This window comes from Neoarthrinium moseri, assembly GCF_022829205.1.
Source record: "Neoarthrinium moseri strain CBS 164.80 chromosome Unknown scaffold72_Wmoseri_CBS_16480, whole genome shotgun sequence".
NCBI classification, from domain to species: Eukaryota; Fungi; Ascomycota; class Sordariomycetes; order Amphisphaeriales; family Apiosporaceae; genus Neoarthrinium; species Neoarthrinium moseri.
The window spans coordinates 127,033-139,417 of NW_026055186.1; the positions used below are offsets into that span (position 1 = coordinate 127,033).

The 12,385-nt window shown below is 55.4% G+C and overlaps 5 protein-coding genes across 5 annotated transcripts; 2 read left to right on the top strand and 3 right to left on the bottom strand.

Annotated features, from left to right (window-relative positions):
• Window positions 1-442: 442 nt before the first annotated feature.
• On the bottom strand, window positions 443-2,038 carry JN550_011719 (uncharacterized protein; the record flags this gene model as incomplete). Its single annotated transcript, XM_049310115.1, has 1 exon — window positions 443-2,038. The coding sequence occupies one exon, from the start codon at window positions 2,036-2,038 to the stop codon at window positions 443-445; it is 1,596 nt and encodes a 531-aa protein (XP_049166345.1).
• Window positions 2,039-2,529: 491 nt separating this feature from the next.
• On the top strand, window positions 2,530-4,506 carry JN550_011720 (uncharacterized protein; the record flags this gene model as incomplete). The annotated part of the gene is made up of 4 exons (XM_049310116.1): window positions 2,530-2,918; window positions 2,985-3,098; window positions 3,246-3,562; window positions 3,626-4,506. The coding sequence occupies 4 exons, from the start codon at window positions 2,530-2,532 to the stop codon at window positions 4,504-4,506; spliced, it is 1,701 nt and encodes a 566-aa protein (XP_049166346.1).
• A 1,566-nt stretch (window positions 4,507-6,072) lies between these two features.
• On the top strand, window positions 6,073-7,437 carry JN550_011721 (uncharacterized protein; the record flags this gene model as incomplete). Its single annotated transcript, XM_049310117.1, has 1 exon — window positions 6,073-7,437. The coding sequence occupies one exon, from the start codon at window positions 6,073-6,075 to the stop codon at window positions 7,435-7,437; it is 1,365 nt and encodes a 454-aa protein (XP_049166347.1).
• Window positions 7,438-7,623: 186 nt separating this feature from the next.
• JN550_011722 (uncharacterized protein) lies at window positions 7,624-9,009 on the bottom strand (the record flags this gene model as incomplete). Its single annotated transcript, XM_049310118.1, has 3 exons — window positions 7,624-8,179; window positions 8,233-8,341; window positions 8,460-9,009. The coding sequence occupies 3 exons, from the start codon at window positions 9,007-9,009 to the stop codon at window positions 7,624-7,626; spliced, it is 1,215 nt and encodes a 404-aa protein (XP_049166348.1).
• An 865-nt stretch (window positions 9,010-9,874) lies between these two features.
• Window positions 9,875-11,355, bottom strand: JN550_011723 (uncharacterized protein; the record flags this gene model as incomplete). The annotated part of the gene is made up of 2 exons (XM_049310119.1): window positions 9,875-11,022; window positions 11,271-11,355. The coding sequence occupies 2 exons, from the start codon at window positions 11,353-11,355 to the stop codon at window positions 9,875-9,877; spliced, it is 1,233 nt and encodes a 410-aa protein (XP_049166349.1).
• Window positions 11,356-12,385: the final 1,030 nt, after the last annotated feature.

Below are 12,385 nucleotides of genomic sequence, written 5' to 3' on the forward strand. Positions count from 1 at the left end.
CCTCTGACACGAGTTTGTGAGACCTTTTCTAAATCACCTTGTTCTTCTCAATCTTAGCCGCTACATCTTTGGAACCGATCTCCATCTTCGCTTTGTTCTTCTTCGTCGGCACCAATTATCGTTCAATCTCCAAAAACGAAACCCCCCCCCCCCCAACACACACACACACACACACACACACACACACACACACACACACAAAAAAAAAAACCAAAACAAAACCCCATCGGTGATGACGACCTAGACAGCTGTGCTGTTGCATCCAAAACACCACGTAGGGTGTCTAAAATTGCTCCCATATGGCCTCCAATCAGTGAACTTTAGAGCAGTGCATCAAACAACAAATGTAATTTCAACCCTTCAGGCATGTATTCAGTATCAAGACTTCCAGTTGATGATACTACGAAGGCATACAGATGGATTCTCATGATCTGCTGGTAAATTAGCGATTGAAATAGCCTAACTCGGCCCATCTTAACCCTGGATATACAACCAAGGTGAACCCTGTTCCTATCCAAAGTCCCACGTCGGCGGACCCCGAGATAGCTGCTAGTGGGCCAGTATACCACACTTGATACATCCCTAGAATGGCTCCTACCCAACCGAGCAGAAATGCCACAAGTGCAGCAATACCAAGTGGAAGGTATGCTTTGTCCTCCCACTTCGCCCAATCGAAGCGCCCCGATCTCTGGAACAATACGTGCTCAACTAATACGATGGCTACCATGAGCTCAACCCAGTAGCCCATCAGCGCGAGAAAATTCTGCATGATGACAAGCAAATTCTCCCTTCCAGCTAGTGCCAAAACGAGTTCAATTACAATGAGCACACATGACCACGTCCAACGAGGAACAGCCTTGCCATAACGCCCCAAAACCTGACATCCAAGTGCGGCAGCGTAGGTCCCAGGGATGCTATTGGCAATGACGCCCAGCGCGACGATGACTCCGCAGAACCGCCCGAACCCTTTCAAAGGTTCGAAGGCAGAGACTATTAATGCCCCAGTTGAGACTTCATACGCGTCGGACCAGGCCTGGTTGTTCCGTATTCCCGTGGCGATCCCGATGCCCAGAAGATACACGAGTGAGAAAGACAACCAAAGCCCCGCTAGAGTAAGCGCGAAAATCTTCAATTTCGACGTCCTCTCCGGGTAGTAGACGTAGAAGTCCGAGGCTGCAGCTCCCCAAGAATTTGGCACATATAAACACAGCGACAAGAAGCTTAGCCGATTTGCAGAAATTGCTGTGTCTGAGCCGACTGAACGGGCCCCAACGTCAAAATTCGGCCCTGCAGTGCCCGCGAGCACGAGAAGTACGATCAGCTGTGGTATCCAAGCGAATCTCTCATACGTGTGGAATGGTTTCATGCCAAACAGTGTAATCATCCAACACACCACCTGAACCACCACGACACCAACCGCGATAGACATAGCCCCATCATCAACCGCACTAAGCATTTGCCCGCCTAATATTGCATCAATCGTGCAGTAGCCGACCATGAGAATAATGTTCAATATTGTCGGTAACTTGGCGGGCCAGTATCCCATGAAGTACCTTAGCACTACCATAGTACGGTTTCCGCTCACGGGACCCCATGTACTCATATAGGCCGTTGAGAGGCTGCCCAGCAGCCCGCCAAAGACAGCACACATAGCGGAGTCAAAGAAACCGAGACTGAAGATAAGTGGACCGAAAAGGCCGACAGCGAGATTGTTCACGGAGATGTTGGCAGAAAACCAGAGTAGTGCCACGGATATATCATCCCAGGAAGAGGAAGGACGACGCTCAGAAGGTGGAACACGAGTGATCCCACGAGCTTCGAAATCCGAGAGAGATTCAACTCGGGCATTCCAAAGAGCGAGGCGACCCGGCACAGAAGGAGTCGGAGGGAGATGATGATGGTGATGGTGGTGGTGGTGGCGGTGGCGGTGAGATTCCGGAGATTCATCGTAGTCGTTATTTTCACGAGGAGGTACGTTGTTCTTGGCACTGGCCATCCTATCATTCTTCTCACAATCTGTCGGGGTGGAGGGTGCCATTTTGACAGAGTCAAGCCCCCTTTCAGATGCGTATAATGGATAGCGGAATTAGTGGTTCAAGTTGCAATCGAATTTCAACCTGAAAAAATCGTAGGCATTGCTATACGTCGAACTGATGATTGGGCTTACGATTTCAAGTTATTGTCGCCGCTCACTCCTTCGAAGTTGACGAGGGCCGGCGGCGGGATGTGACACAACATTCCCCAAACCGCACCGAAGCTGGGTTTCATTTTGGGATCCCCACGGCATTTTCAAAAACGTACAATTGGCTAGGGGGTATTGACCCAATCAGTAAGTACTTTCAAACAGCATGCCAGTTGCGGGGAAAATGCAGCCTGATTGGTGATTGATTGCAAGGGCATATGCATTCGCTATCACCAAGAAACGTGCAGGAGGTGGCGGCGGTCCTCCTACGAACGGGGTTCCTAAGACCTACAGTTGCAAGACGACAAAGATAACGTTTACCTTGGATGGCGACCACAAGCGGCCAAATGCCGCTTACCAGCCCTGTCGACTTTCTAGCTCGCAAGTTTGACTATCTTATCGTTGGTGGCGGAACCGCGGGCCTCGTCGTCGCCGCCCGTCTCTCCGAAAACCCCGCGTTGACGGTCGGCGTACTAGAGGCCGGTCCGGTAGCCCTCGGTGTTGAAACAATCGATATCCCTGGACTATACGGCCAAACATTGGGTACAGACTATGACTGGAAATTCGAGACAATTCCGCAGCCGGGACTAGATGGGCGGACACTGGCCTGGCCCAGGGGCAAGGTTCTTGGTGGAACAAGCGCCCTGAACTTCATGACCTGGAACCGAGCCAGTCGTGAGGATCATGACGCATGGCGAGATCTAGGCAATAAAGGTTGGGGGTGGGACGATCTGCTGTAGGTGGTATTAGCGGCGTGCCCGGCTATATACGTTTTTTCACGGTGCTTATTGCGTGATATCAGGCCATACTTCAAGAAGACCGAGAACTTCCACACTCCCGAGGAATTTAATCAGAAGGCAAATTCTCTCTACTACGACAAGCAAGCCGTGGGCGAGTCAGGTCCAATTCAGGTAGGGTATGCCTCTGAATACTCCAGCAGTCATCAGTTATGGCTTAAGACAATGCAAAGTCTTGGGGTTGAATCCAACAGAGCCCATCTTGCAGGGTCTAATGTAGGAGTATGGACCAACCTTGGTTCAGTCGACCCTCACACTGGAACAAGGTCATATTCCACCACAACGTACTGTCTACCGAACGCATCACGACCGAATCTTCTCGTTCTGACAGAGGCCTGTGTGACTGAAATCGTTTTGGAGAAAGATGATGGGGAATGGACTGCGAAGGGTGTTCGGTTCCAGCGTGACGGGTCATCATTTTTCGCAGCTGCCTCTCGTGAAGTTATCATTTCAGCTGGAAGTGTCCAATCGCCGCAGATACTTGAGCTATCTGGGATCGGTAACCCAGACATTCTCAGCAAGGCGAGAATTTCCGTCAAAGTCAGTAACCCAAACGTTGGTGAAAATTTACAAGATCATATTAGTAAGTGTTGCCAGCATGGAGAAACGACCAAAGTTCATGATGTAGTGTGTCTGACCCTGTTAGTGGCTGCTTTGATCTTCGAAGTAGACTCAACCCTTTCTACCCCCGACGACCTTAAACAGCATAAGGCCGCAGCAGACGCAGCCCGCCACCAGTTCAGAGCTTCTCGTACTGGGCCGCTAACAATCCTCCCAAACTCAATATGTTATCTCCCCTTCTCTCATTTTGTCCCTTCCCATCAACTGCGTGCTCTTTCAGAAGAGGCTGGCTCCATAACCACCATTCCTGATCTAGAGCGTGCCATACGTCAAGACCGCTTAGCTCCTTCTTCCGCAGCCAAGCTTGGCCAAATCGAGTACATCTTCGACCTTGGCAACTGGAATCCTTTTTTCCAGCCTCCCCCTTCATCGTATAAGAAATACGCAACCTGTCTTCAAATCCTGCAATATCCTTTCTCCAAGGGCTCCATTCACATCAGCTCCAACAATATCGCCGACAAGCCTATGATAGATCCTCAGTACTATGGAGGCACTCATGGCGGGCCCATAGACCTGTCGTTGATGGTCCATGCAGCACGTTTCGCGGCGTACCGCATTGCGCAGGCTTTACCTCTCGCTGGAATCATCCGTCGGCGTGTATTCCCTCCTCAGGTGCCAGTCGAGGATGAGGACGAGTCGTTCTGGCGTGACTGGTTGACACAAACAACTATCACAGACTGGCATCCGGTGGGAACGTGCGCTATGGGTGGGCGGATAGGTATGAACCCAGCTGGGGGCGGAGTGGTGGATGACAGATTGCGGGTCTATGGGACCAAGGGCCTTCGGGTGGTAGATGCAAGCGTGATGCCACTACAGATCAGCGCGCATTTGCAAGCGACGGTATATGCAATTGGCGAAAAGGGAGCAGCAATGATACTGGAAGATGCACAGTTTGAGAATGAGTAGCTAACCACATTTTCATACCCGAATTGCCCTTTCGTTGTTTTCTTTCCTATTTGCTGTCACGAACTCGAGGATTGCTGTGGGATCAACAGTGGTCCACTACCACGATCTCTAGTCTTAGATCTATGTCTTAATAACGATAATGGGCAGCTTGTGGCTGAAGATTGGTGCGTCTGACGGATGTTAATGTCGCTTCAATGGCGGATATTATCTAATACACTCTGCAGTGGCATGTTCTACGCAAAAGGCGGTTGCACAGAATGCCACTTAAAGTTTATTCCTGGCAGCGGCGTCATCTCCGAGACGGAGCTGCACTGTACATGTCTAAACGCGAAGCAAGATAATGTTGATACCTTCATAAAGCTTCGTATATGTTCTGAAAGCTAGAAAAATTCCAAGCTAACCTTGCAAGTCGACGCCGACTTAAACTTCCAACTCCAGTGTGCTCATGGGCTCTCGCGCTGCTACGGGTGTTATGGAAATTTGCCGGTACCAATGGTATATGGGCAACCTCTCGCTTTTGGACCCCAAGAACTGAATACCTGTGATCTCGGTAGCCACGGCGAACAATCCCCAGTGACAAAATTGGCACCCGATGTGAATACCACAAACAGCGGGCGGTCATTCGGTTCGACTCCATCGGTCCCAGAAACGGCAATATGGACCTCGTCTACCGCAACCGACCTTTCGTCCACTTCGATACTAGCGGACCCAGCATTTCTCCAGCACAGCGGGCCTGAACTCTACTACAACCAGCATAGCTGCCTCGGAGTCCCCGTCTTTGAATAGAAAGGGAACATTGTCGACACTCATCGTGGGAGGACTAGTCTTGCTTTTCGCGTGGCCCTTAATGTAAATACAGTCCAGTGGGTCAAGCTAGCTTTACCCTTGTACTTTGTGAGAAATATACGGGGTTTGGAACCTTATTTACCATCCGTGGGGCCATAGCTTGATCATTGATGTTGTACGTGGTAACTCCCAATTCATTCTTCTAACAACATGAACTTTCAAATAAACTGGTGAGAGCTCACTCCGTATCGTGCACACTGGCGGTGCTCCACTGCAAAGTGCGAAAACCGAATCACATGGTGTCGCGCTAGATCTGAAAAGCACCACCTTACGTTGCATTGGATCTCAACTCGACGAGACACATCGTGGGGAAATTGAGCCCACCATGCGGGTGCCAAGGCGAAACACTTTGAGATGAGTAGCAATCAAGCCAAAACGAGAACCCGGGAGCCGCAAAGCCTGTTTCCGCCCTGGCCCCTGGGTTGCCGGTTCGGGAGCCATGTTGTAAGCGCTCAAACCCTGGTTGGTGGAGTTAACGGAACCCCATACTGATCGGCGCCGGGAGACTGTCATTGGCACGCTTACAGGTCTGTACTCGGAGAATGCGAAAGACAACATGCTTTGCGCTCACGATGATCAAGTCAAAAAGCTTGGCCCTCGGCTTCTGAGAAAAACTCAATGAGTCTCCTACCAGTGGGGGGTATATAGACGTCGCTCACCCGCCGTCATGGACTCTCATCGGCTTTGCGACAAGTCACATCTGGACCGCGAATCAAGATCATGGGAGTCTCTAAAAGCATCTTCTTGGCACCTCTGTGCTTGATCCTCAGCGCTCTGCTGGGGTTGGCCAGCTTTGTCAGGGCCGATAACCCCATCGTCCAAACGATATACACGGCAGACCCGGCCCCAGTCGTGTACAACGGCCGCGTCTACCTGTTCACGGGCCACGATGAGGACGGGTCCACGACCTTCACCATGAAGGACTGGCGCCTGTTCTCGTCGGCTGACATGGTTAACTGGCAGCACCACGGCATCGCCATGAACCTGACGACCTTCGCTTGGGCCGACCTGAACGCCTGGGCCGGCCAGGTCATCCCGCGCAACGGCAAGTTCTACTGGTACGTGCCCGTGCGCCGCCGCGGTGGCAGTATGGCCATCGGCGTGGCCGTGAGCAACAGCATCACGGGTCCGTACTCGGACGCCATCGGGAAACCGCTGGTCGAGAACGGCCAGATCGACCCGACCGTCTTCATCGACGACGACGGCCAGGCCTACATGTACTGGGGCAACCCGGGCCTGTACTACGTCAAGCTCAACCAGGACATGACGTCGTACAGCGGCAGCGTGTCGCAGATCACGCTCACCACGGCGGGCTTCGGCACGCGCAACGGCAACGCCGAGCGGCCCACCACGTTCGAGGAGGCGCCCTGGGTCTACAAGCGCAACGGCGTCTACTACATGATTTATGCGGCCAACTGCTGCTCCGAGGACCTGCGGTACTCGACCGGCACCAGCGCCGTCGGGCCGTGGACGTACAAGGGCGTCATCATGCCGTCGCAGGGCGCCAGCTTCACCAACCACCCGGGCATCGTCGAGTTCAACGGAACCTCGTACTTCTTCTACCACAACGGGGCGCTGCCCGGTGGCAGCGGCTACACGCGCTCCGTGGCGGTCGAGAGCTTCAAGTACAATTCGGACGGCACGATCCCGCAGATCCCCTGGACGAGCGGCGGGCCGGCGCAGGTCGGGACCCTCAACCCGTACGTGCGCCAGGAGGCCGAGACCATGGCGTGGGAGCAGGGCGTCGAGACCGAGGTCAGCAGCGAGGGGGGCATCGATGTGGGCAACATCAACAACGGCGACTACATCAAGGTTAGGGGCGTGGCCTTTGGGGACGGTGCCAAGTCTTTCTCGGCCCGTGTCGCTTCCGCCACCAACGGCGGCAGCATCGAGCTGCGCCTAGGTAGCTCGACCGGCACGCTGGTCGGCACCTGCGCCGTTCCCGGTACAGGCGGGTGGCAGACCTACAAGACTGTGACGTGCTCCGTGAACGGCGCAACGGGGACCCAGGATCTGTTCTTCAAGTTCACGGGTAGTGGCACCGACTTCCTTTTCAACTTTGAATACTGGCAGTTTAGTAAATAGGCTTGATGGCAAAGACTGTCGCATTGTTTATAGTTGGGTAAGCAGATATCAATATACCGACAAGTCAATGCCGCAGGACGAGGCGAATTTCAAACTCGTGGGAGTATTTTGGTCTGAACTTTTGAGGCTATGCAATTCATCCCAAGTGTGTGAACAACTACTTGGCTTCTGAATCAGCGAAGTCCATCATCTAACGACTCTCACCTTGTCTCCCACTTCACCCCTCTCAACAGCCTCCAAACGCGGTAGGACATGTTCCCAGACGCGCTCGGCCAGTTCCTCGACGCTCAGGTCCGCGTCGATGATTTGGATATCCTCCTCCTCCTGCCTGAACTCGCCCTTGTCACCGCCCGGCTTGAAGCCGTCGCTTCCGGCTTTGCTGCTGCGCCGGGCGCCGTTCTCGGCCCCGTTCTCGCCGGCGGCCTTCTCCTCCCTCCCCTTGCCCTTGGTGTTGGATGAAACATCGCCCATACTCAAACCCCAGAACAGTTCGCGCACGCGTCGCTGCATCTCGCCCTTCTCGTAGATCTCTCCTCCCCAGCCGCCGCGCTCACGGGCGACCTGCTCCTCGAGGTCCAAGAACAGGACAAGATCAGGCCGCGGCAGTCCGACCTCGGGTGCTTTGGCCCAGGACAGCGGAAGAGAAGGGTTCTGCTTTGCCGCGCTGTAGACAATGCCACTATGGTAGTAGCGGTCGCAAATGATGGTGGTGCCTGAAGCCAGGGCGCTTTGGATAGTTTTCCTTGGTTGCAGAGTTAGTAGACTACGCATATAAGGGCTCTGGAGCAAACCGACAGTGCTTCCCATCTGTTGGCGCTGAACAGGAGGTGAATGACGTGGTCTTCGATATCCGTCTGGCCCTTCAGGTATGCGTCAATCATCTGACCGATCGGCGTCGTCCTGTCTGCGGACTTTTAGCATCTAATCCCCGTGAACCTGTCACTGGCACACCTCTACAGTCGACCCATACATTCACTCGAAATTCTTGATTGACCAACGGCACCATACGGGCAACAACCTACCAGGAAACCGCATGAACCGCACCGTCCTGCCCTCCTCGATGCACCGCTGCTGGAGCAGCTTTGCCTGGGTCGTCTTGCCGGCGCGGTCCATGCCCTCGAAGATGATAAAGGCGCCCCGGACCGGCTTCTTCTTCTCCGCCGGCGGAGCGGCTGACTTGGCTGCGGCGCCATCCGCGTTTGCAACGGCCCCGTCCACGGGAGCCGGAGCAGCCGCCGGCACGGACGGTGATTTTGACGCAGGCACCTGCGCCGGGGGCAGATTCGACGGCGAGATCTGGGGTGCTGCCAGCACCGGAGCCGAGGGTCCCGGTGGCGTGTTCTGAGGAGCCGGTGCCGGTGCCGGTGCCGGAGTAGGCCCCGGGGTGGTGGTGCTGCTGCTGGCGGCAGGGGCTGGCACTGCCGCGGCCGCAGAAGAAGGGGTTAGGGGCGCCTGGGGCGGGGGCGATGTTTGAGCAGCAGGCTGTGACGCCTGCTGCTGGGGCGAGCTCTGCAGAGCCACGGCGGACGAAGCGATCGTGGCCGCGGTCGCGAGGTCGTTGATAGACGCCATTGTGGTGTCTCAAGTTTCGGGGATCTAGGGCCTCTGGTCGGGATGATTGGGTGGGCAAGCTGGAGAAGCCGGAGCTGTAGCTTGAGCTTAGCTGCGCTGTGGACATAGACTCCTCTGCGGGGTGAACGAGCAGCGCGCGGGGCCAATTGATCAGCGCCGGGGTGGTATGGACATGTACAACAGCAGCAGTGGACAGACTCAATTGGCTACCTGCTGCCGCGTTTCACGATGCATTGACGCTTCACAATGTGTGCATGACGTGTGAAGCGCTGTAAGACCACCATCATACGTCGCGCTGATCGCCGACGACGCGTTGAGTGGTCGGTACGGTCACGTGAACCCGGCACTGGGTGGCAAGAAAGGCGGCAGCAAGTCTACCTATACCCAAGCATTTCCAAGCGCCTAGGAACCGTAGCCGCTCGTATACCCGCCTAGTCTCATAATAGGTCTTGAGGCCCAACCGGGCGGGATGCTGTGTGGGCGAAGCCATCCGTGATGGGCCTGCAGGTTACGGGGTGCTGCCGTTCTGATCGCCAACTTCCCCATGGTGACAGTCTCGGGAGCAGACCAAATGAGAGCACAGTATAGCTGTGATATGAACAAGTCAAAAACTTTGCTGGTATTCAGAACTCGAACGCCCGAATTCATTAGAAGACAGACGTATATACATAATTCGTACCAGAACGTGGACCCAAAACCAGTATACCCAAGCCGACCATGGCTTCTCGAGAAAACGCCCAAGAACTCCGGAGACTCCTCCTTTTCATTACCCTTTCACAATTATTAGCGACAGTGTGAAGCCACTCACTTGAGCTGGCCCATGGAACGTATGCCTCGTAAACCTCGTCTCCATCATCCACTGTCATTAGCAATCCACTGCCACCTCGGTCTCATCTTTGGCGCTCCCGCTTTCCCAGACCTCAAAGCTGTCGCCAGTGCCATCGATGGGTTGGAGAAGGGCAGCACCTGGAGCTGGCTCTTCCGTCTTTTGCATCAACTCATCCACCGTCTTCGCACCATCGTCTGGCTGCGGTTCGGACGCCGGCTCGGACGCCAGCTCTGGAGTAGGCACTTTTGTCTCCGCAGAATCAGCAGTCTTGAGCTCGGGAGCGAACTGGAACTCATTCGCGGCAGGTTGTGGCTCTTCGTCCTCATCTCCGGGGATGACGACGATGCTCGACTCGTCACACCCCTCGGCGTAGTAGTCCCTGACGTTCATCTCGCCCAGCGGGTTCCGCTGCTTCTCAATGATCATATCGTCCAGGTCGGCTGCTGCGCGAGCAGCCCTTGGACGACTCGTCTGGGAAACGTCATCCATGGGAGGCACGTTCTCCTTGCCTTCGGCGAGTTCTCTTTCCCGGCGGCTCTCGCTCTCCTCGTCTGAGCTGATGTCCAAGACACAAGTGCTGTGCTGAAGCAGATTGGTCATCTCCTGCTCTGCGGTATCCTCATGGATATCGAAGTCCCAGGACGAACTCGCCGGGGCGTCTAGGAGATCACCCAAACCAGTTGATCTGGTAGATGACGAGCCAGTGCGGTTGACATAACTTGGGATCGTGCCTTTGAGAGCAGCGTCCAGTGAGAATGGGGCGGGCGAGGAGCTGGACGAGGCACCAAGTCCGAAGACGGGAGGGTCGATACGACCGTACGACCCAGCAGTGCGACGCCGCGAAGATAGAAGACCGGTGCGCTTGCCACGGGTCGGAGAGCGACCGGCTGGGGCGGAGAGCGGAGAGGACTTGGCGATGCCGGTGTTGAGTTTTGCAGCTGGGGACTTTGGGTGCAACAGGCTTCGAGGACGAGGCGTGACGGCCTTGGGCGGGCTTGCAATGTTGCTGGTAGACGCAGACTTGGTAAGGACGAAAGAGGCCGGCTTGATGAAGTCCTTGGGCAGAGAGAAGCCGTCGGCGCCCTTTGATCGCTTAGAGAAGAGCACTGGGTTCACATTCTCGGAATCATCCGCATCCACGATATCGGACGCCTTCCGCTTCACAGGGGACGCAGTAGTGATAGCTGCGCGTAATTTGGTCAGTGTCACGAGGCAAAACGGAGAATTGCGCACAGGGATTGAGCGAGCATAGGCCATTGAAGAGTAGAGCATTGATTGCTACATTTGGCAGTTCAATTGGGGTGGTTTTCACTTGTTTGGGAGCGGTACAGGAACCAAGACGCGACGCAACACTTGGAGGGGCACTTGCGGCGGTTTATTGATGACGGGGCGGGTGTCGGTGCTCACGGGCAGGATCAAGACAACAACATACCATTCTGTCTGTTCTTCAAACTCGTCAATGTCTGGAGACGGGCCCCGTCGAGGGGAGCAAAGGGCTGACGAGTGACAGCAGCCATGGTGGAGCGATTGCCGTTGAACGTGGTGGAGTCGAGCCAGGTACTGTACCCAGTCGAGCTGTCGAAAGAGAAAGCTCACACTGATCTGATTGATGCCAGCGCAACCGTGCGGCGACGAGCTTGCTCTGCCCAAGAAACGTCCGGACACGCCAATGGATGCTGGACAGAGCGAGTGTGTGCTGGCCGAGGTGAGAGACGGCGCCGACGGTGTCTTGCTTTGTCTGTTTGTCTGTTTATTTGTTTGTTGTTCCTCCGCGAGTCCAGCCAGTGGTGTAGGGTACGATCTGATACCTTTAGGTATGGTCTGGTACGGGTATCCTCAGATTAGGCGCAGGAGAGGAGGGGAACAGGACGGAGAGTGGCGAGGCGGGTGTGAGGAGGGAATCGAGGCGTCTTATTGCAGCACCAGGTGTGTGAGCGAGTGCTTTCGATACGACGACGGGCTGCGGGGGGTCTTGGGTCTTGGGTGGTGGCCGCGCAGGGCGAGGCCGACGGGTGCTACTGTAACTTAATGCTGCGCTGGAGGTGTACCGTAACTGTCTGGAGGGCTGCACGCCGAGATTAGCACGCCCAGGTGGGATCAGCACGCGCCCGCTGTTAGCCAGACAGAGCGCGGGACTCTGGGGTGACCGAGGGAGGATTGGAGCCGGGGGAGATGCGCGAATCAACGCCGTGCGGCAATGCGAGCAGGCGTCTGAAATGAGAGAATGGAATGGCACCCGCACGCTCAGACCTCAAACAGGCTTGCATGCAGGTCGGAAAGTCAAGATTGGATCGGTCAAGTCAGATGGGTTGATGGGCGATGGGCGACAGGCGACGGGCGACAGGCGACGGGCGACAGGCGACGGGCGACAGGCGACGGGCGACGGGCGACGGGCGCGGGGAGGCATTGGCAGACAGGGCAGACACCCACCTGGGCCCTGGACGGACGGGGCAGACCTGCAGACCTGGTACTGGCAGACTTTTTTTTACTTTGGCGTGTAGCGGACGCGTGCAGTTGGTGTTGGCCGCCGTGTATCCCCAGGGAAGC